The sequence below is a fragment of the Aythya ferina genome, assembly GCF_964211825.1.
Source record: "Aythya ferina genome assembly, chromosome: 1".
NCBI classification, from domain to species: domain Eukaryota; kingdom Metazoa; phylum Chordata; class Aves; order Anseriformes; family Anatidae; genus Aythya; species Aythya ferina.
The window spans coordinates 48,105,389-48,130,145 of NC_140296.1; the positions used below are offsets into that span (position 1 = coordinate 48,105,389).

Sequence of the window (24,757 nt, forward strand, 5' to 3'; positions counted from 1 at the left end):
CTCTGGGGTCTAGCCACATCTTCTACATCCTGCACTTAAATATTTCCTACCATCTGTCTTCTTTTTATGATACCTCATGTGAATAGGTTGTTACAGTGTATCCTTAATTATATTTTTCCCTTTTCAATCCTCCGGTGAAAAACCATTTACAGCTTGGCACTTTTTTTCACTAAAGAAATTTCCTTCTAAAACACTTACTACTATATTTTCTCATCCATTGCTAGCATTTATCTCTCATTGTGATCCTCTTAATGACTTCAATAATGACTATAACCCTGGAGTATTGTATTCCTCATTTATATTTCAAGCTTGACCCAAGAACCAGTTATTTGCTACTATGGGAGAAGCAATAATTGTCTGGATTTGTTGGTGTTGTTATATTTTTGTTTCCTTAGTGTTCTAATATGTTATGACATTTCTATTATAGTTATTATGTACTATATCAATTTCTAAAAGCACTGGCTAAAATAGGAGTCCATCCTATTCAAAAGCAGTCATTAGGATACAATCTCCAAGTCAAAGAACTAGGATTTTTTTAAAAGACAAAAATAAAATCCAAGTTAAGAAAACAGATGGAAAAAAAATGTGTGGGGTGCATTTGACCCAACTAATACTCTCTAAATTTAAGTCGTCTTTTGAAAATTAAATGCCATGTCTCAGGTAACTGTCTTTGACATTTTGTATAATTTCAAGGATTTGATTTAGTTCTAAACTGCATTTAATAATCTGTGGTTCAGGTGTATATAACTTAATTACATTTAGATTTTAAATACTTTGCCCATTCATAGACACACAGTGCTATTTGTGGTATCTTAAAGTATCTTGCATGATCACCAGCTGACCATATCTTTTTCTAACCTTGAGTCTTTTCTTTTAACACCATGCAGACAGCTAAAATACAAAAGTAATTCAAATAAATTATGTGGGCCAAGTGAACTAAGTCACCAGCCTCTTGGTGTATATCCATGATACAATTCAATTCTTCCCACATGACTGGGAATTTGAAATGTTCTAATTTATCCCACCTAGGCTCTAGTCACACTCCAAAAACTTATGAGTGTACCCTAGTCCTTATGCTGTATCTATCAGCCTCATGCATGAGGACACTGCTGGTTTGTGCACAAGCATCTCAATCAAACCCATCAAGCTAGGTGAGAGGTGTATAGCCTACACTCTAGGTTATATAGTGAGCCAGAAAGTGAAACACATAACATAATTTTTTCCACTACTTCTTAATTTCTTCACAGCTCATCTGCACTACGTTTTTGACCCTTCTCCTGAACTCTCATTTAAAAGAATAAGAAAACAAAACAAAACAAAACACTAGCTTCATATTCCTTTTTTTGTTTGTTTGTTTGTTTTCCCACAAGCCACATTTTGATTAATTTTGTTTGCTAAATTGTCCATTTGCAAGACAGTTGCAATTGATTCAGGAATGATAAAGTAAAAAAAAAAAAAAAATTACAAGCCATGCTTATACAAACCTGCTTTGAGATCAAAGCTTGAGGGCTCTGTCTGAACAGTCATGACATCAACAAAAGTCATTAAAAGCTAAGGTTATTTTTTCTACTGGCTTAGTTGGAAACTTTCTGAAAATGATCAATATTTCAACCGAATAGAAAGGGAGAAACATGGAGAAGGAGTTCTGATACAACCAATAATATTGTAAAGCACTTTGTCCCACCAATAATGTTAAAACAATGGCACTCAAAGCAGTAATTCCGTTAGAGTTAACTGTATCTTCTACAATGGGTTATTTCTGTCCTTTCACTATGCATTTTCAGTCTTAGCTTTCAAGTGACTGATGTAGGAGACTGCTATTTTCTTCAGGGATATTTCTTCTGAGTTTGGTCCTCTCTCACATAACTGAAGAATGCATTTAAGAAGTATAAACAGAAATTGATTCAGAAACTTTATCGGATAAATGAAACCATTCAGCATGATGATGTGTTGATTGACCTGGCAATTAATCTTGAAGAAGTAATACTGAAGAATCTCTTTTATATTTCTCCAACTACAAGATAATAAGACAACAGTTTCTGAAACTCTCAGACAATTATGTTGAATATCATCTGTTACAAGTTTACCCATTAAGCTACTACTGATATACATAATCTGAATGAATATCTAACACAGTATTTGAAGCACTTTTCAGTCCGCATTTTCTCCAATGATAATATTTCTATGTTTGGGAAAAACTGAGGATAATAATAAAATGTTTCCTGTAATTTTCATTGGCCATTTCCATACAGCTAATACAGTTCAGAGCATTTTAAACATTAAACAAATATCTGGGTGATTTAGTGCAATGGTATTTTACCAATATATACCATGAATTCTTCCCTTTCTGACTTGTTCCCAAATAGTGAAAAAAGAAGTACTCATGCAGTAGCCAGTTCAGAAGTCCTGTCCATTACACTGAAATTCCTTCACCATAAATCACAAAAGTCACACAAACATGAACTGAACATACACATGGAATAAGTTTCAGTCAAAGAAATTATCCTACTTTACATATATACCTACAGAAACTTTTCTAAATACAAAAACATCTATTTGAGGAAGTCCATAATCATCTAGAAATGCTCACTCTGGACCACACATGAACAAAAATATAGTGAAAAATGCTCAACAGAGAAAGGGTTTACCTCTTTACTAAGAGTTACCTCTCTTTGGGAAGAAACTTTTATATGTGGGAGACCTAGAAAACAGCTCATGGCTAATAAAGGCTATGGTTTCTTGCTGCCCTAATGAGTTTTGCCACAGGCTTAAGAAACTGTGAAATGTTATCTTAACATATTTTCTACCTGAGTAAAGTACACAAATCCTTTTCTTTTCCATTAGAAAAAATCTGATCCCACTCTTGTTACAGTTTGTGTCATCTCAGTTTACTAGTAGATCTGAAAGATTGTATATTCAATTAAATTGTTCTAAAGTTATAAAATAACCTGGCACAACCAAAAAAACTAGTAAAGCAATGTAACAACACACCCCTCTGCAGTTTTATCTGTACAATTATGCTCAAAAAGATATGTAACACCTAATTTAAAACTTTATCAATGCTAAAGTTCCATTCAGTCTTCTGCAATGACATGTAAGAGGCTACCATGCATACAGAAATATTTCTATGGCAACAGTTTAAAGTCTAGGCTATTCTTAGATGAAGTGTTTTCAGAGAAAAAAAAAAATATATTTTGCAGTGTTCTGTTTTGTTTCAACTGACTAACTATCTGTTTTAACTAACTAACTAATCTGTTTCTTTCATCTACGTCCTTTCTGAAACAAAAGAAATCTATTGTGATGAATGAAACAAGAGAGAAGTAACTTAATGTGATATATGTTATGCCGGAAGTTATGAGATTCTTCTTAAATTAGCAGAAAAGAAAAATCATGTACTGAAAAGGATATTATTCAGGCTTCTAATGTTAAAAGTATTATTAAAACAGGCTTGATATAAATTAAAACATATATGGTTGTTGTTGCTGTTTTTAATGACAGACAGCTAACTATACGTTTCACATATTTGCACTTCCTTATCCTTTAATGCATCCTCTTTCTTTCTTTCTTTCTTTCTTTCTTTCTTTCTTTCTTTCTTTCTTTCTTTCTTTCTTTCTTTCTTTCTTGGGAGTGTTTTTGTTTGTTTGTTTGTTTGTTAATAAAATGACCTTGGAAGTGCAAATTTTACAAATAAGATAAACACTGTAATTCAAAACTTGATAATGATGTGGTCTCAGAGAGTTAGATGATCTATGTGTCTGAAGGGAGAGTATCTGACAGAATAATACAAGGGAGTGTTAAAATCAGAAAGTGTCACAGAAATAAAAATGGTTGTTTTTATATATATATATTTTTCCCCCACCTGCAACACAGAAACATTCATAAATGCATGGCTTCAATATCCCAATTGAACCAACATTTCTATGAAAGTGTGCTAATGAACTAGCACTTTAAGGAAAGTTGAGGATCAAAGTTACAAGCTTATTCTATATCTCAATGATGAATCATAATCATATATGTTTAGTATTATATGGTCTGGATTGCATGCATGTCTGGCCTCAGCCAGTGACTTGGTATATTTAATATACTATGTCTTTTATTTTAACCTCCATAACAGTGGCTGTAACATAATAATGATTTTTAGCATGAGATGTATTCATACTGCTCTCACTTCTTCAATTTTATCACTGCAATATCATGGAAAAGGCAGCATGATTTAAGTGGTAGTCCAGTGTATTTTCTTATTCTTAAATATTTTGGGGAGGCTATGCTTAAATTGAAGTTGATGGCCTCTTAAGAGCAGAAATACTGCCTTGTAGCATTTTCTTTTTCTTCTCAAGCACAATAACAAACTAGTGACTCTACTGCCATCACTTTGTCTTAAACGGCATGCCTCTGTGGAACAATCAGTCTAACAAAGCAGGAGGAAATAAAGAAGGGTCCTTGGAATTGAAATGATTTATATAATTAAACAGGACACTCTGTTTCCAAAGCTGCACAATCAAACTTCAAGGTATTTTCTAGGAGACTGCAGACTTTTCCATATTGATAAAGGATTCTGTAAGAATGATCTATTCCTCACATTTAATACTTCAGTAATACCTGGGATCAGGCTTCTGCCTCGTTTTCAAGAGTGTATCAATTGCAGTGTCTGTGTATGTATGTCTGTTTTCTCATTGTATATCCCAAAGGTGGGCATTTTCTATAAAGCAAACCGAATCAGTATTTGAAGTTTAGCAAGTCCCTGATGGTGTTTTACTCTTTAAAAGGATTCTCTGCCTGAAGAAAGCTAGAAGCAACGTGACTGAAATTCTCCATATCTCCACTGGGACTTGAGCTCTGAGTTACAAGTGATTTGCAGGGGCTTTTGCCTCTACGAGTATTACAGGGGTGAGGGGCACTTTCCCATACACAAACAGGAACAAATGCAAGTTGCCTGAAGTCTAACCACAACCCTGCACTGTGTTTGTTTCAGCATCTAATATTAAAGGTGCAGCAATCCAGAGCAGGGATGGGAAAGTCCTTTCACTAATTAGTTTTCCCACTTTCAGTAGCTGCTGGAGCCCAGCCGCATCCAGTAGCCTCACCTTGTCAGCAGTCCAGCAAACTGCATACAGGACTGAAGTGCTGACCAGTGAAAGCTGTCTCTGGTTTAATGAGACCGAGGTAGGCAGAGTCAATTAAATCAAATTCCCACTAACATCCCTAATATATCTGCAGTGTGTGCAGAAGGGGTGGCAGCAGCAGCAAGAGATTCACAGTATTAATAAAGGGATTCACTGCCACATTACAAAGGAGAGAGAGAGGGAGAGGCAAGGAAGAGGAGGCAGGAAACTTCTGTGTGTTATTTACATTGGGAAAGAGTGTTTATGCCTCTGCGTGTGAATGAATGAGAGAGAGGAAGGGAGAGAGAGAGAGAGGGAAGCGGGGGGGGGGGGGAAGGGAGAAGCACACACACAGAGCACTGAAAGGAGGCTCTGTCCCCTAAACCCAAATAACCCACTTGCAAGTGCTGGTACTGGAAAAATGGTAAGGACCAGGAGTTGAAAACATTTTCACTTTAATACTGAAAAAATATGCCATTATAAAATCCTCGAATAGAATTAGTAAGTTTCACTTGCTTCCTCAGTTCTGATTTCCTCAAGTTATAGTAAGATTTACAACAGCACAGAATTTTCTACCATTAAACTTTGCAGCCTAAGCACTAGAGTGACATTAATTGGTCATGCTTAACTGCCTTGGATTTTTTTTTTTTTCTTTGAATGTTTACACTGTTACCATAATATAAATCAAGGGTACTAATTTTTACATTCAGATGGAAAGGCAATACTGAATATGTATATTGAAAAAGAAGAGAGAGAAAACAAAATCAAAGCCTCCTCCCCTCCCCCCAAAAAAGAAATTAAACCCTCCATCAAGAAAACAGGTATCTCCCAATAAAGTCATCCCCTCCTCAATGAAAAAAAAAAAAAAAAAAAAAAAAAAAACAGATGAGAATATTCATGCAACTATGTCTTAAATAAAACCTTTACATTTTTCCACAGTAAAAGTACGATTTCTACTGCCTATTGATCACACAAAAATGGCGAAATGGCACTTTTATTATTATTATACTGTATTTCTTATATAGAAGGTTTGATATGAAGGGACTTATCAGGTAAGAGGGATGATGGTGTGAACTAGACGTTGCTTCCAGTTGGGGGCTGGAGCGTCCCTGGGGTGCGTTGTATCCATGCGAGCCATGCAGCACTTGTTTTTTGTTTTTTTTTTTTTTTGTTTGTTTGTTTTTGTTTTTGTTTTTTTTGTTTGTTTGTTTGTTTGATTGATTGTTTGTCTGTCTTTATTTTTAATTATTATTATTTTGCTTTTTGTTCATTTGTCCGTTTCGGAGTCGGAGTCATTTATTTACATTACATTCATGCCTTCGTGCAACTTTCCGCTCCTGCTTTGCTGTCAGGAGGAGGCTGACACCAGCCTTTCCTCCGTCCCCCTCCTCTTCCTCGCCTTTCGGAGAGGGGTGCGTCCAAAAGGGAAGAAGGCGGAAAAGCAAAACGACTCCCAGCACAACAACACAAAAGCCCAACAAAACCAACAGCCGTGGTTCTCGCTGCCGGGGCAGCAGGAAGAGTGTCCTCGCTCGTCCATTGCCGCCCCGGCGGAGCACGGGCGGGGGGTGCTCCCGTCGCGGGGGGCTGCGCCGAGCTGGGGGGGGTTGCGGCCCGGCGCCGGCCTCCCCGCAGCGAGCACCGGGCACAGCGCTTGCAGTGGGGGACAAGGGCGAGTGCGCGCGTGTTTTATTTCTCACAGAAGGAAACCGAGGTGCAGAGACGTTCCTGACTAGCAGCGCAGGGCCGGTCCCCGGGTGGCGGCCGCCCCCGCCCCCGCCTCAGTCCGACAGGGAGTGGGAGCCGCAATCGTAAACCCTGTGGGCCCCGTCGGTGCTGTAGGGCCCGTTGTGCCAGTAGGATGAGTCGCAGACTGTCTGCAAAGAGTTGATTTCAGATGCAGACGAGTTGGCGTCCCTCCTCTTGGACCGCTTTCTGTTCCTCAGGATGAACACCAGCATGCCAACCACCGTGAAAGCAGAGGTCACAAAAACCAGCAGGAGCCCTGGCACCAGCACCGAAATGGAGACCCGGCTGGTCTCCAAGTAGGAGTTGGAGTGAGTGCCTGTCTCTGCAAAGCCGGTGCTGTTTTTGTTGGTAGAACTTAGTGTGGGTGATATTTTCAGCTGAGGGCAAATCACGTCATTGGAGAGAGACTCAAAATCCTCCTTGAAGAAATCTTCTGGGGACTCACACCTCAGATCGCTCATAATCACCTTGGGGCGCAACATCTCCGCCCACTGTTTGAAAGGCACAATAGGGCAAGTACAGTCCCACGGGTTGCCATGCAGATCGATCTGGGTGATGGAGGTGAGCTGGTCCAACACCCCCGCTACCGGGAGGTACATGAAATAATTGTTGTGTATGCTCAGTTTGGAAAGTGAGACCCCGGCGAAGACATCGACTGGGAGAGACCTCAGTAGGTTGTTGTTGAGGATGAGGACTCTCAGTTTGGGCATTGCATTGAAGGTTCCAGGCATGATCAGCTGGATCCCATTAAATTCCACATTCAGGTACTCCAGGTTTTGCAGCCCAGTAAATTTCTCCCGGGACAGGGTGTCTAGGTAGTTGCTATCCATATACAGCCATCGGAGATCAAAGAGGTTCTTGAAGGTGTTGTTCTCAACGGTGGCTATGTTGTTGTTGCCCAAATCAAGTAAATTAAGTTTCCGGTAATCCAGAAAGTGGGATTTCCTGATGGTGTGTATTTTGTTGTCTCTCAGAAACAGCTCCTGCACATTGGATGGTTTAGGCTTCAAATCCACCAAGCTGCTCACATTCCTGTCATTGCAATTAACCTTTAAACCCGAGCCAGGGATCTGATCACAGCTGCATATCTGAGGGCAGGACAATGTAGTCAGTAGCTTGCTCTTTGCGCTAACTGTCGACACAGCAGCAGTGGGTCTAGTCTTGATTTGCCAGTTGACAGGAATCTTTGTACCTCCATTTGGACCAGATCCTGGTGTGGCAGGGTCTTCCTTGCCATGTATTTTAAAGGGGGTTGGAATGGGACCAGGATCACAGGTTTCTTCTTCAGCAGGGGGAGCAGCTAGACTAGAATCCACTCTGTTCTTTTTGCACAGCTCTTGCTCTGTGGTCTCATTTAAATCTTTGCCCTGCAACCTAGTGGGAGCTTCACAAATCACTCTGCCGATCAAAGCATTTTTGGGTATATTTTCCAGCCATTCCTTCAACGACAGCAGGTCGCAAGTACAGTCCCAGGGGTTATCCTCTAGCAGGATTTCAGCAATGCCTGGGATCTGCTCCAGGACCTCCTCATAAGGCAAGGTTTTAAGACGGTTTCCCCGGAGGTCGAGGTGGGTGATCGGCACATACTGAAACACGTTGGGGGGCAAGGTGCTGATGAGATTGTCATTTAAAATCAACACCTCTAGTTTGTTTAAGTCCCTAAATGCTCCCGGGTCAATATCCCGCAATAGATTAAAATCTGCCTGGAGGTATTCCAGATCGTCCAGCCCCAGGAAAGTCTGCTTCCTGAACGATTTGATCTTGTTGTTGTTTATGTGCAAGCGTTTCACCAGCTGCAGCCCAAGAAAAGCCCCAGGAACAATCTCATGCAAACCGTTGTTTTCCATGTGCAAACTGACTGCATTGTAAAAGTTAGCAAACTCATTAGGGAAAAGTCGAGTCAGGGAATTTCCATGCAGAAACAAATGGTAAAACTGGGAAGTTGGGGCGGTGAAATGTTGCAGGCTGGTAAATCCCTTTTTCTCACAGTCTACGTGCAAATCCCCTTCTATCTCGTTGCAGGCACAGATCTTCTCTTTGCAAACGTCCCCTGTAACGTTTCCAGCAGCAAAACAAAGAGACGTCTCCAGCAACAGAATCCAAAGCAGCATTTTTAAACCGAGCAATTCATTCCCGATTTCATCACAAAGTAACAGCAACCATCCTTCTCACACGGAAAGCAATTCCAGTCCATTCAATACATGAAATGTCCGAAACACCACCAACGGGGGGGGGGGGTCGAGGTTGGGGGGGGGAAATGCGGGGAGAGGAAGCAAGAAGGGTCGGCGGAGGAGCGGGGGGGGCTTTTTCTTTTCTCCTCTCTCCCCCCCCTCCCCCGCAGCACACACATAGAATTGCAACAGCCCGGATTCCAGTCAATAATTATATCCACAAACTATCCAGGCACGTACTGCAAGGCACGAAAAAAAAAAAAAAAAAAAAAAAAGGTAGAGGAAAAAAATAAAAATAATCCCCCTTCTCGATTCTCCCCCCACCCCCCTCCCTCCCTGACGGTTCCCGGGCAAGAAGCTAAGCGGAGATCTGCCGGCCGGGCTGTCTCACCGTCAGGGAAACGGTGCCGGCCGCTGCCAGCCGCAGCATGCCGGAGAGGAGCGGGTGGAGCGCGCCGCGGTGTGCGCGGAGGCTGCGCGTGTGCGCGGCTCCCGCTCCGGCTCGGGCTCGGCGCCGGGCTGACCTTGTGGCGCGGGGCCGCGGGGCCGCCCGCCGGGAGCTGTCCGGGCTGCCGGTGCTGAAGACGCTGCCTAGGCGATGGCCGCCGAGCCCCCGGCGCTGCGCGGCGCCCCCTGCCCCCGCTGCGCTGCGCCGCTGCCCATGCTGCCTGCGGCGGGAGCCTGCAGAGGGGTCGGAGCTCCCCGACAGAACGACGGACTGACAGACCGACCGAGCGACCGCGCCGCGCCTCGCCTCGCCCTGCCGGCCGCGCTGCCTCCCCTCGTCGCCCGCGCCCTCGCTCGCTCTTCTTTCCGTTTTCTTCCGCTGCTGCCGAGCCGCACGCTAAGCTCGCACACACTCACAGGCACGCAGGGGGAGAGTTGCTAAGAGGCTCTGCTCGTTTCAACCTGGTGCACTCTGAAAGATCTGACACCCTCTGCTGAGCTGCAGTGGCAAAAATCCGACTGCTGAGGGAATGCTGGAGAAAAAAAAAAAAATCAATTCACATACAGAGCAAGCGTTAAAAACGCTGGCATTATAAACTGTCGATCTGTTTAGATGCTTTGCTTTCTCTTAAATAGATTAATTAATTTATTCTTTTTTTTTTTTCTTTTTTTTTTTTTCTTTTTTAAGATGGAAAGTTTAGTGTTCCCCTCCTCCCGACCTGATCCCTATTGCCCCTTTTCACACACACTCATACCTGCACAAGCAGGCGAGGAAGGTTTATGTGCCTTATTGTATGTCCCAATGGCTTGTACAGAATTAGTGTCAGGGTGTCAAGCGAATAGCAATTTGAGGTAATTATCCTGCACGCCATTTTTATCGTTGCTTTAAATGCATTTCTTCCTCCTCTGCAGTCTATAGCTTTTCATGCTTTCTGGTGTTCTCCATACAATGTAGAACCGTAGATTATTGCATTATATATATATATATATATATATATATATATATATAATTTAGATGACCACGGAGAAGGAAGGGGAGAGGGAGGAGGGGATTACTGCACTGTTAACAATTCACGGTACCTACAGAGTACAGTGTCTCCCTTAAGGAGGGGAGAAGGCTGATACTGACAGCTGTGCATTTTGACATTCTTATCTACATACATAGAATTACATAGGCACGTATGTGCACGCATATATATTTCTCTAGGGATACTCCTAATACGCGCTGTGTGGAAATACAACAGCTGCTCCCCACCCCCCACTCCCACCCCCACCCCCTGCCGCCCTTTCCAGCTCCCACCCTTCTGACAAAAGAGATTACACAGCGGAAAAAAATCGGTGCCTGGCCTTAAAGAAAGGAGCCAGGCACGCAAAAGTTTCTGCATCGTTTGGACGGGTTTCAGATGCCTACGAGCAAAGAACCAGTTGCACCTCCCTCCGGTGGTGCAAGTGGAAAGCTGCTTTTCCCCGTGCCTTGTCAGAGGAGGCGGGGGTGGCGGCGGGGGTGGCGGCGGGGGCGGCAGCCACCGGGTGCCTCCTGCAGCCCGGGGCTGCGCCTCTCCTGTCCGGCGCCGCCGATTAACTTTGCGGCATACTGGTATGGGAGGATGCAACCGCGGAGGTGGACCGGAGGAGGTTTATTTATAGGGAAAACCAGGGAGCCATATGGAGACTGCACCCTTGGTCCCGGCGGCATGCTAATTTGGTCAAAGCTTTTTTTTTTTTTTTTTTTTTCTCCCTGACTGCTGCTTCCAAGTAAATTAGACATCCTGCTGACGATGATCTTATCAAATTAATGCAATTAGACCACGGACAAATTACAACAGTTGCCATGGCCGTTTCGGGTCCCCAGGATGAAGATTTGGCCTTTGCGGTGGTCAGGGACTGCGGAAGGAGAGGGAAGCTGGGGGAGGAAACGGGACAAGAGAGAGAAACGAAACAGACAAAAAGAGAGAAAGAGACTAATACTGGCTCTGAAAACGCCTGCCCAATAAATTACTAACGGGACAGAAGAGATAAAATGCCACTGAGAGAGAAAGCACCACAAGAAATATATTAGTGGTTTAATTAGGAGAAAAAAAAAAGAGGAAAAAGAGACTTGGCGCCACGTTGAGGCGCATTAATTCATTTCTCCTGTCGGTTTCTTTGACTTTGCTTCTCGGTGCATGCCGGGGGGTGGGAGGGATCTAGGCTGGCTGGAAACGTTCCGTGGATCAAGAATTGCAGCGTCGAAATGCAGGGGGAGCCGGAGGCAAGAAGGCTCCCGTGAAAGTCCGTGGACGGAGGTGGGAGAGTCAGGGGAAAGGAGCAGGCTTAGGGCGGGGACAAGGGACGGGAGGGGGCCGGGGCAGGAGTTAGCAGAGGCTACCCGATCTCCGTGAGTGAAGGCACGGGGGAGGAAACGCTGAAATTCTGGAGAGTGTTGAATGCTCACAGGGAAGTGGGGCAGGAGGACCAAAGAGCTTGTTCTCTTCCTGCCCGAGAATAAAGCTTCCAAGCATCTTTACCTTCGTGTTATTAAAATTGCTCAGGAACCGTAAAAACAATCAAAATGCAACCAGAGAAGCTGAATATTAACAAGATATGAAATAAATAAATACGAATCAAATAAAAGGAAGGAGACAATGATCTGCTGTTGAAGCATGAAGGACAAATAGCCTGCTTCTTCCAAGAGATGTGCTGAGAGGTGGGAAGTAGTGGAAGCCATCTGAGGCCTTGGAATTTCAAAGTGGAAAAAGAAGGTAAAAATTTGTCAGAAGATGTAACAGTATTTATGGGTAATATGTAACTTCCAAGAGAGAGTATTTAGATAAGGAGTCTTTTGTACTTGCAGCTGTATACTTTGGAACTATAAAGAGAGATTTATATATGTCATATATGTATTGAGAGAGAGCATCTGCCATGTAAAGGTTGTCATCTACAAGACAAGTCAGGGAAGAAGAAAAAGATATCCATTTTAGATTTGATATTTGAAGTTTTGGTTCTTTAAGTCAAGTTACACAGGAAAGGTGTGTCAGTGCCAGGAAATAATTCTGTTTCTAAACCTATCCAGTGCCATAATCCTAAATTTCCAGATTTTCTGATCTTCTTGAATAACGTATCGAAATATATATCTTTGGAGAAGGGGCTTGTCTCTAATTGTTTTAAGGAAATACCTGCTCCTGGATGAGGTTGATCAGAATCCCTCTGGTTAATATTTTTTACTCTTTTTTTGTAGTGTGGTAAAGTTAGAGATCATGCAGCACTGAAGCCCCAGTGAAATTAGTTCTTTACAATTCAGTATAAGCATCCCATTTTAAAACCCATACACAGGCTGAACAACCAGAGCTTACATTATCCACTCCAAATTATCCAGTGGATCAGACAGGGGAAAGAGCACCAATGAAGAGTTCTGTTCTATCTTCCTTGACTCCTTTCATTATCTGATGCCTTTTGCCTCCTGCTTCTCTCTGAAGATTCTAGAAATCTAAAGAAATAAGCTTCCCACTTAAACCTTTCTTTTGTGATTAAAGTCCTGTACTTAGCCAAACACAAGCAATTTGACTTGGACTTCACACTTGACTTCTAAATGGGTATGTTTTTATTCCTAATATGGAAAATACCTTCAAATAGGCAAAAGTACTGGGCTACTTTTAAATTTTCCTAACTGGTAATCTCCCACCTCCTGTTTATAACTATACAAGTAGCATTGGTTAAGGGTGTATTTAGATCATATCAAGCCATGTTTAAAAAACAAACAAAGCAAGCAAACAAACAAACAAAACAAAAATAGTTATGACATCTAACATTGCAGATTTTGCAAAACAGAACTCAGAGTATCTGTGAAGTCTCTACACAACAAAAATTATTACAGTAGATACTCTGCTTGTTACGTACTTGTGCTATGTACAGTAAAATCAACTTCTCTGTTTCTATGGGAGATAATAACCACTTTTTCTATGGGAGATATATGTGTGTGTGTGTGTAAGCATACATAAACATATACAAACATATGTATATATGTGTATATGTGCACGTACTACAAGCAATGATGGATGCAGCAAATAGAAAAATCATAGGATCATTATTTCATTTGACATTATGTCTTTATTCAGGTTTTGGCTATTCTGGGATGGAAAGTTAACACAGGTATCTCTATATGTTGATGCAGCCCCTCTAGAAACTATGTTGCCTTAAGTATACAATGACTTTAGACAAGTTCAAATCATCTGGTTTTAACTTAGGGTAGCGATATGTTCGCCAGATGGAGCTCTGCAAAATGATACAGTATTGGATGATGAAAAAAATATATATAAAGAAAGGAAAGTTGGATAAGTAGTTTGCCTGTTTCCATCTAGTGGGTAGGAGACTGGCTCTGGATTAGAAAATCAAAATTTTTTATCTTCTGCAGTGTAAAAGCATTATGGCCCACATGTTCTCCTTTCTTGGCTCCAAAACTCAACCAGCAGACTACAAGCCCTCTTGCTGTAGCTGTTCTATTTTACAAGAAAAAAAAAAAATCCTTGAACAAGAGAAAGTTTGATGGGACAGTATGAGTTTACAACCTACTGCTTACAGCATGTAGTGTGAAGAGCCCTGGGAGAACTTGCTTGCATTGTGGTTTCATATGAGACTGAACTTGACCTTGTAGCCTTCACACATCAGATATTTAGATTGTGGAGCCTGTACTAAAACCCAGACTTCCTTTCTCCAGTACACTTACTCATCAGACATTGCAATAATTTTAGGTTGGAAACATTGGCCTGAAGAGGTCACAAGTTTTTTCTTAAAAGCTTTATACAATAGGTGTCAGATATGTGAACAGGTGTCATGGAAGTAGACGGGTTTTATATCCAGTGTAGTCTGCCATAAAAGCCATGTATTCATATCATTTAAAAGTTTGGATGCTGTGGAAGGAAGAGGTGTAGGCCAGGCCAGGTTCCTGACCAGAATCCTTATTTAAACTGTATATATTGATCTGAGTTTCTGGCCTAGTTTCCACTGTGATAGCTTGCATTAAAATACCTGAGCAGTTCTTAGCACAGGACAGAGCCACAGAACTACTGCTCTTGATGGCAAGAGTCTCCGGAATAGCTGTTTACTAAAGCATCAAATCCTCACATACATATTTATATTTTAACTTTCTTTCCCTGTTACTTTCTTTTCTCTTCCTGCTATGTATTATTATTATTATTATTATTATTATTATTATATTCATATTATTATATTTGTTTATGTTTATGTTTATGTTTATGTTTATGTTTATGTTTATGTTTATGTTTATGTTTATGATAATAATAATAATAATAATAATAATAATAATAATAATAATAATTTCTCTGCAGCCTGTGACATAGTTTGCTGGAATTACGTGCTTTCAAAGGAAAAGGGTACTGTAGGGAAGTCAAGGGACAGACTTGAGCTTCTTCCAACTTAGTGAATTCACCCTAGTTTTCATTGGGAAAGTGTGTACTGCTCACTACGCTGTTGGTCAGAAGGAGAAAGGTAAAGAGCTGAGCCACCCATCTCCTTCTCTTCCCAAAACACACGTGCATATGAACACACATACATACATAAAAAGTTTGATAGAATATAAATGGGTTATGTGTTTTAAGGAGAGAATTTCAGATTGTAGATCCCAGGCGGATGGAAATGGTTTTGTTGCAGCTCTGACCCCAGAATATGAACTGAGATTTTACTGCAGCAATTTTCTTAAATTTCCTCTGAACCACATTTTTGATGTTCATTATCTTGTGGGGGCCTGATTCTCTGCCTTTCCCAGTGCATTGTGTGAGATGGTTGGTTGCCTGATTCAGGGATTGGAATTCCACTCCAGGCTTCTCCTTCCTAAATTTGTCATTGCAGTGTTCAGAATTGCAGCACTGAAGTGCACAGATTATTATTATTTTATTATTTTATTATTTTATTATTTTATTTATTATTTTATTATTTTATTATTTTATTATTTTATTATTTTATTATTTTATTTTATTTTTTTCCTTTGTGATAAATCACACATTTAGACTGGGAAAAAATATTACAGTGCAATTAACTGGAACTGTGACAAACATTTATTATTTTGGTCAGACACAACAGGGAAATGATGAGTGTAATGCTATAGCCCTTAATAAAGGAGTGATAACATTTGCTCCATATTCTAATCTCAGCATATATACATATTTTTATCAGATTCCAATGTTATCATTTTAAGCACTTGTTAACAACAATTCTATACAACCTGCAAGACTTGACTCCCATGTAGAGTGATCAATACATGATACAGTACTGTACTTTTCCTCATGTGACCATTTTGTAGTTTGTTTGCTTATTCCATTCTTTCCTGAAGTATTAGAGATTGGAAAAAAAAAAAAAAAAAAAAGTTGAAATAGTGCATTTATACATTTTAAAGTTAGTTAAAAATGACTTTCAACCTCTTATGAAAACTCGTGCTCTGCGACAGAAAGAGAAAGAGTTAACTTATGCAACACAAATAACAGTGTCATTTATATATACACTTAACACTGAAAACTAATTATCTCAAACAAAACAACAAAAAAAAGCCAATCTATTGAAATTCTAAGAAATAAATCTAAGAAATATCTAAGAAATCAATCATTCAATTTATTGCTTACACAACTAATACCACTGAATCACATCAACTTGAATAATAGATCTATAATGTCTTCTCAATAATTAATTATTTTCTTATCCATTTTCATGGTGCAGTCTCAAAGCAACATAAGGATCATTTAAATATACAAAAGTAGGTAAGAGTTTGTTTCTTTCTGTAACTACAATTTCTGTGTTTCTGTAACAAGTATTTCTATTAATAATGGAGAGGCAAATGCAGAACATGACCCTGAGACAAAGACTGCCCTATTTCTATCTTCACAAATATCTTGCTGACATAACTTCAAACAACTCATTTCTTTTCCCCATGACTCAGTTTCTCATTCTGCAGAAGTAGAAGGAATTATACAGCCCAAAGGTATTTTGTAAACTGTGATGGGCAAAAGTGGTGACTGAGGTAATTATGATCGTTATTCAAGGGTGTAATGTGAAAAGTCAAATCTTACATAATACCTACTTCTTATCAACTGATCCTAAATTTTTTACAGTGGAATATAGTATAATTTTATTTGCTCAACAGATTGGAAAATGGAGGCAGTGACATTGGGAAGGTCACACGTCAAGCTGTTGATAGTGCTAGAAACAGACCAAATTCTCAGAAGGCTTAGTGCTGCCTTCTATCCCAGTATTTTAAAGATAAAGAACTATGGACTCTTTTATATAAGTCTGTTCCAAAGTAAAAGCTAAAGGCCTCCTGTCTGATCTACCACCTCTCTCAGACTTGATTGTATGCATCAAAGGTTGCATATGCAACCTTTGCATTTTTTTTTTTCTGGAGGTGTAATGTAGTTATGTGTTGTGACAGTAACACCAAGCCTTGGTTTTCTTATTATTTCACATCTTAATTCACCATAATTTTATTATATTAACTGGGGGAAAAAGGTATATTTTATTTCCTCAAACTTTTGAAACATTTGAAACACAACGTGTTTCTCACTTAATAAAAAACAAACAAACAAACAAACAAACAAAAAAAACACATAAGAATTCCCTATTTAAATACAAGGACTGTGAAGATGCGGTTTTATATTCTGGAAATCCATAAGTTACTTTTTTTGTGCTACCAAATAGAATGAAAACAAAAGCAGGCAACCAGATAAAGATGCAAAATAAGTTAATAATTTTCAGTGCAGTTCAAAACAGAAACATGAAGTGTTTGAGTTGATTGAACTGGTTTGTTCTGTTTTTTGTTATTTTTGTTTTCTGGTGCAAGACAAAACATATTTTGAAACGGAAAATCACAGTGGAATACAAGGAAATCAGAATTTGATGCCTTCCTTTTTTATTATTTTTTTTTTTTCAAAATTCATTTTGTCCAGATTATTTTTTCTTTTGCTTTGATTAATTGCAATTTACTGACAGAAAATTTCTAAACAGCCTTCTGAAAACATCCATTGTGATAGCATCCTGTGTTGTCTGAACATTAAAAGGACAATTGCTAGACATCAGCAAACTGTGAGAATATTGAATAAATGAAATATTGTTAACAATAAAATAAAATCTTCTGCCTATTTATGCAATGCCCATAAACTGTATCCTGGAACCAATCCCAAATGACATTTTAGTTTAAATTAAATAACATTTCATATACATAAGGGAAAAGAGGTTGGTGACTCAATTAATAGTTGTACTACTTGATTTTGCATCACATCATCCCAAATTATTTCAAATGTATTACTCTGATGTAAAGCTGGAGTATTGCAGTGGTCACTCAGGATGTAGTTTGTTATTTTGTTCTCTGTTGGCAAAGATGATCTAAGAAATCTCTTACTTCCTCTGCTATCCTCTACCCACTAACTCTAGTTTCTTGAGGCTTTTTATTTAACCAAGACTATTTTATTGATGTGGTTCATATTATAGTCTGCAAACAATTTTGTCCTACTGAGCTGATGGCAGGATGAAATCAGTATTGCTGCTGAGGTAACTAAGGCAGCATCCTTATACCCAGAGGGGATAGATACATACTGAATTCTAGGATTCAGCCCCCACAATTTGGCTGGAGTGATTCTGGGTATAATTATATTTAAATTATTATGTAAAATATATGGAGTATTAAATGCAACTTAATACAAGACTCTTACAACTGAGTATACATGTATGTATACAGATACAGATGTATATAGGCATCCGGGAGTTAAACATCACTGTGATGGAAGTTGGTCAAATAAGACCAAGCACAAAGCAGTGCTTTACTACACTGACATTCGTTAACAACATGTATTTCCAGTGGTAAGTTCTTACACAAGTATTATTACTGCATATTCAAATAGTCCTTATTTATAATTTCCTACATTAATTATTCAATATCACATAGATGATGTCATGTAGTTAGCTGGGACGTCTGTGGTCAGGTTTCAGGATCAAGTTTGAGATATCTTTGATGAGGGAAGCTAGGACTGTAGTCAAGGGTCATCTTTCTTTCTCTTTTTCTCATGCATCCATGGTATTTTTACATTCCTCACAACCTCCCTAAGAGGAAAGGTTCATCTCATTTGCTCCCAACACAGATTTCAGGATCAGGACTTGCTTGTTTCCCCACTCATGCTTCCTGTCTGTTCCACATCTACTGCTTTTACAGTGCAGAGTTTATGTCTTACGATTTTCACAGTACCCTATTTATGCAATTACATCACAAGTCTCCTCTTGCTCCTTGCTGTTATATATTACATATATATTTACATTTAACTATGTCAGATCACTCAGTCATTTTTTTCTTGTTATGCCATTACTAACATTACAGTCTCAGAAATAATTATATAGTGTTGTTGTTTAGGTGTTTCAATGTATTTATGTTTAGGTTCTAGACAAGCAAATACCAAATATGCCCTTCTCAGTCTCATCCTATTTATGGGTGCTGCAGGCCTCTGTACTTTTCCACAAGACTTCTATTGAAGCAACATAAATATTTACTCCATAAGTTATTACATAAACTGCATGGATATTTAGATTTAATAAATGTAACATAACTTTTGCTGAAGATAATAATTTACTTCAGATTTGTTTTTAGAATCATAGAATACTTGGTATACACTTTTATAATACTTTATATTTTTATATTACTTTGTACTTTTATATACTTGTCATAAGAATTGCACCCTCATTAATTAAGCTTGTGATCTCTCTCCTTTGACTGGAAGCTGCTTGCTTACTCTCAGATACAAGGCTTTTCAGGCATGTTCTCAGTTGAATAGATCAGGGAAAATTAGGATAGTGATTGAGTAAACCATGTGACTCAAGTAACCGACACTTTTACTTCTTTACCTTCTTTGACATGAATACTTACTTACGTTCTAGTTTTACATTCATAACTAGAAAAGGATATTCATAAATTATAGACTAGGTCTACATTATATGGTCCTGTGGGATGCATGTGAACTGAGGTTAATGTGCTTAGTTCTTGAACAGATAATTTGTTTGGTGCACAGGGTGCAGCATTTATACTACAGAACCTCACAAGGGAGCCTCAGATGAACCTGCTGTATTGCACACTTTCAGGGCAGTCTGATACCAGACATCTGTTGAATCTATGCAACAGTATATTCCTTCCTTTCTTGCAATAAGTGTGGTCTAACCCTTCTTTGAAGACTGACCAACCACAGTCCCTTCCTGCAGTAGAAATGTAGCACGTTTTTTATTTTTGGTCTTTGGTCATGAGTAGAATCACTGAAATGTGCTGCCCTCTCTCTGGGTACATACAAGATTGCTGAGGAACTCCAGGGCCACAACTCGTAAACACCTTCAGGAGGACATACAAGGTCAATGCTGAATAACTCACTTCACTTCTCACTGACGCTCTTTATCATTTTCCTTTCCATAACACTCATCATGAAAGTTCAAGTTATTGAGGACTGACTCAATAACTTGTGTGCCTTCATGTAACAGTGAAAGATCAACTAAAGGTAAAGCAAAACCAAATGAAAAAGAAATTATCTAAGGACTAAAAAGAGATTTGTGTGAGGGTTAAGAGTAACATCTCACTTTTGGGTGAATTTCTCAAAATCTAAAATGATTATAGGGCAGTACTATATTTTTCTAACCAATTGATTTAATAGGTTATTATCATCATTATTATTATTAGGTCACTGTTGGAATAATTAAAAAACAAACATTGGTTTTGGGGTTAAAGGGTTAAATTTAAGGTTATCCTTTCCCCTTAATTAATTATTAATATTTTATTTCTATTTTAAGAAAGGACAGTGGGAATTCAAAATTACTTGGTTTTAATTAAATATCTAAATAAAATATTTTGCTGCTTTTAAACCTAGCTTTTAAAACTGAGACTGAAGCATATTTCTTTCTATTAAGTAGATAGTATGCTATTTACTAAGTATATCTGTAACTTCAGAAGCATGGGGCAGCTTTAGCTTTTAACAGCTAGTCTGAGACATGAATTCAGGCATCCTTGCAGACACCTGAGAGAAATTTAGCCATTCATTTTATACTGGAATACATACAAAACAAGAAGAATGAATTGTGTTGGCCTTTTTTATTAAAGGCCTCTAAAGCTTTTTGTATTAAACACCTTAGATTTTACATTATCTTACAGTAAATCTAAATTACTTTTAGATCACTAATTCTGGATGTGGTTAATACCATCCAAAAGGATTGTGTTGGAGGTGTTTTCAAGAATTAATACTTTACTGAAAAATATTGACACAAATAAATTATTATTTTTTTAGTAGGTTTTTTTGTTTGTTTGTTTGTTTGTTTTTTAAGGAATGAAGTGTGTGAAATAAATGTTTTGGTTTATTTATGCATTAAAAAAAAATCTAAACTGAAAATTGTCAAATATTCACTATAAAAATAGGGAATTATTTTTCAAAGCAGACTGAACAGATAAAAATGACGTCATGATGTGTCTTAAAAAATTCTTTTGAAATTATTAATATGGAAGAACATGTCCTGGTGTTATTTATTACCTTTCAATATTACAGAGAGATGTTATATTATTTTCTCTTACATCTCTACTAACAAATCAGAAAGAAATGAGAGGTGAAAATAAAGAGTGCTATAGTTATAAGTGTCATAAAAGCTGGATTTTATATTATATCTATTGGTAGCTTATAGTTCTGAATTTTGGCTCATAAAACTGCTTGGAAGCAATTTTTCTAATTATTACAAACACTCCTTGAATTTATGACTTTCTGTTAGCATTTATGAATATTTTCTTCCCTACACTAGCACCATCACTAACATTTTGATTATCTGTTTTTTAATTTAGCATCACCTTGTTGAAACCAAGAAATCAACATCTTTTGCTTTATATCAAGGAAATTAACATCTTTCCTTGAAACAAAGGCTCTCAACTTTATACAAAAGTAGCACTTAAATTCACAAAAACTTTGAAGAGTTAAGTATATTTGAAATAGTAATGATTAGAAAAAAAAAAAAAAAGAAGTTATATCTGATTGTCATTTTTGCTACTAGGATATTCCAGCTACTGTTTATAACATTAATGTGTTCTTCCTTTTTCTCTTTATTTTTTAAAGATGGTTGATGAATACATAAACATAAAAAAATAAACAAATAAAAATAATAATAATAATAAAAAAACACAGCCCCTCAATATTCTAATAAATTTGTGTAAAAGCTTCCAAATTATAATATGATTAGAAATATATAATATGGTTAAAAATAATAAATAAATAATAATCTTCAAAGCAAACTATTCGTAAAAAAAAAAAAAAAAAAAAAAAAAAAAAAAAAAAGGAGCACACTTCCATGTAGTCCTTTAGCTGCCAAGCTCCTGGTGCAACAAACAACCACTTATTGGTCAACTAATGAAGAACGGGATATATGGTTAGATGGACAAGAAATTGAATATATAGTTAGATGGACAATTTGCCCAATATATCATTGCCCACAATGATTTTTATGGTCTTTTGGTCAGCTTGTGTATAATTCAAAACTATAATTAATTTGGTTATCACCACCTTGCTCAGTAAACATAATGGGATTTTTTTGTAGCTTAGAAACTGTCATGGTTTCACAAAGAAGATAAAAAGCACAACATTTCTCAAGAAGACCTCCTTGGTAATTCTCAAATTTTCCTGCAACAGACTAGAAATTCTCAAAGTTCTTTCAACGTGTTCTTAAACATAATTTAACAACATGGTGAGATAAATAACTGAACTATTTTAACTTAAACATTTATTTTCCAAATATCCAGAACAACTTAGTGATAAAAAATATAAGCTTCATAGGTTCAGTTTGTCAAAGGTTTAAACAGCTAACAAAACTATGTTGGATTGTTAGATCTAATATGAATCTTAAAAAGAGCTAAGAAAAAATAATGATTCTTACAAAATAATAGTAATAAAAAAATGTTATTATCACGTACATTTACTCCAAGCTTTGCCACTTTCTATCTATGTAGTTGGTAGGGAGAAAAACAAGGAACTAGAGAAAGAGCCATGAGCTCTTATCATTTACTTATACATGTTCACAGCCCCGAGTGTTAAATCAGAAGAAATTATGTGATTTTTTTAAATTGACATTTAAAAAGTGTTTTGTGATCATTGGATGAAGATTATAGTAGTTTAAAGCAATAATATAATATATATTATTTGTACAACACTTTGGTAGTATTAGGTATCTTTGAACAAGTTATCTTGATATCACAAATGGTACAGAAGCATTGCTGCTGGAAGATTAAACCTGGTAATATAATCAAAACATCATGCTTCTAAAAATACATATATAACCACTAAATTTATATGTCATGTACTCCAGGCTCTGCTCTGTAAGTGGAGGTAAAAACACAAACACACTCACACACACACACACATACATAGAAAAACCCACAGTGTTTCTTATAACTGTTGACAAGCCTTAGAACAGATTTATGGTTTTTGTTTGCTTGCTTGTTTTTTTTTTTTTCTCTCATATTATAGCATTAGTGATACAGAAGCTGATCCCAAAAGACATACAGCGTCTACAGCTCCCAGTGACTTTTGATAAAATGAGGATGTTTAGTACTTTGCAGAATCAGACCAACATAAAACTATAACTATTTTTTCTCCTAGAATTTTTGCACGATATGCAGAAATGTCCTTAGGACTTTTTTTTTTTTTTTGGTTTGATGATACCATCTTCAGTTCAGACACTGAGTTTGAAAATTAAAGCCAGAATAATTGCAAAAACAGCACTTTTCTGACAGAAATGCATAATAAGTTTGGCCTTTATGAGTTTGTTTCATAAATTGTTAATTTGATATTTGTTTTCTGAACATCTGGTACAGCATTTAAGAACCCGCTGTTGGCCCACACTCTATTTTCTTTTTGGATTTCAGCTGTAGAGATAATACACTCTAATACTGAGACATGTTTCTTCTCCCATAATCCAAAAATAAACAAGTTAAATCAGAGATGCAAAATACTGCAAAATTATTCCTTCTTCACTTTCTACTTATGCATTTAACATAATTAATTTCTTAAACAATACTGATTGTATGAAAGATAAACTCAAAATTAAATCACAAGAGAAAGACTTTGGCTCAAAGGTGGCGTTATTTTATTTTGTGCTCTTCCCTTTGCTGTAATCTTCTGTCTACTGAGGAAAGCAAAGAAATGAGAAAAGACAGAGGGACCAACAGAAAAAGGAAGAGAGGAAAGGAGGAAGAGGTGCTAGGAAGGAGGAGGGAGGAAAAGAGGGAGGGAAAAGGAAGGAAGGAAGGAAGGAAGGAAGGAAGGAAGGAAGGAAGGAAGGAAGGAAGGAAGGAAGGAAGGAAGGAAGGAAGGAAGGAAGGAAGGAAGGAAGGAAGGAAGGAAGGAAGGAAGGAAGGAAGGAAGGAAGGAAGGAAGGAAAGCAGGCTTTCAATAAATTAATAAATTCAATTAAATATATTAAATACATTAATTTTAATAAATTAATTATGGCTTTGCTCAAACATGTACAGCAACTGAGGTATAGCTTAGGCAGTAGTGTCTTGAGGTCAATAGATTGACTAGTTGAACAATACTAGAAATACATAGTTTTTTGTCTGTACTAATACTATTTTTTGTATGGATAGAAATTGACTATATTCACTGCCTCAAAAATTAATGTAATTCTTTGAAAGACTAAACTATGTAAAAAGAATGTATTTTCAAATTAATTCTTAGTATCAGTGTCATCTGGGAATAATACACAAGAGTAGTAGTACAAGAGTAGTACAGTATAAGAAACCTGCCTGTTTATCTGCCTGGAAAAAAGCTTGTCATCCTCTTACTTTGGTAAATGATATGGAATAACTTTGATGTCTGTGGTTTAAATAAATATATGAGTATGAAGGCTAAACAACATCATGTCATCAGATGTAGTAGAACGGGTTGGCAATTACCAATAAACAAGTTAATAAAGGTTTATCACTTGCAAGAAACAAGAAATATAACAAATTTTGATACAATCAAACCAGAATTTGAAATCACTTTGAATTTTATTTAATGTTTTGCAACACAGTGACATGCTGAACACTTGACTTTTATGCTGGGAACTACTTTGGTGTCAGGGTATTCCATCCATTTAGTGGCAGTGGGCTCCCTTATGCAGATTAGGGGCATAAATAGAAAGGGACCCTCTTTGCTTTAAATTGTAATTAAACCCACCCTTAGAATGGAAGATACTTTGCCATCTTTTATGTATAATGTCCAAGAAAAATGTGAGTTTGCTGTGTTTTCAGTCTTTGAAAGATTAGAGATC

General features: G+C 37.8%; 1 protein-coding gene across 1 annotated transcript; it reads right to left on the reverse strand.

Annotated features, from left to right (window-relative positions):
• Positions 1-6,080: 6,080 nt before the first annotated feature.
• SLITRK1 (SLIT and NTRK like family member 1) lies at positions 6,081-9,262 on the reverse strand. Its single transcript, XM_084506788.1, has one exon. It carries the CDS (start codon positions 8,960-8,962, stop codon positions 6,884-6,886), a length of 2,079 nt encoding a protein of 692 aa, XP_084362914.1. The 5' UTR covers positions 8,963-9,262; the 3' UTR covers positions 6,081-6,883.
• Between the last annotated feature and the right edge of the window lie 15,495 nt (positions 9,263-24,757).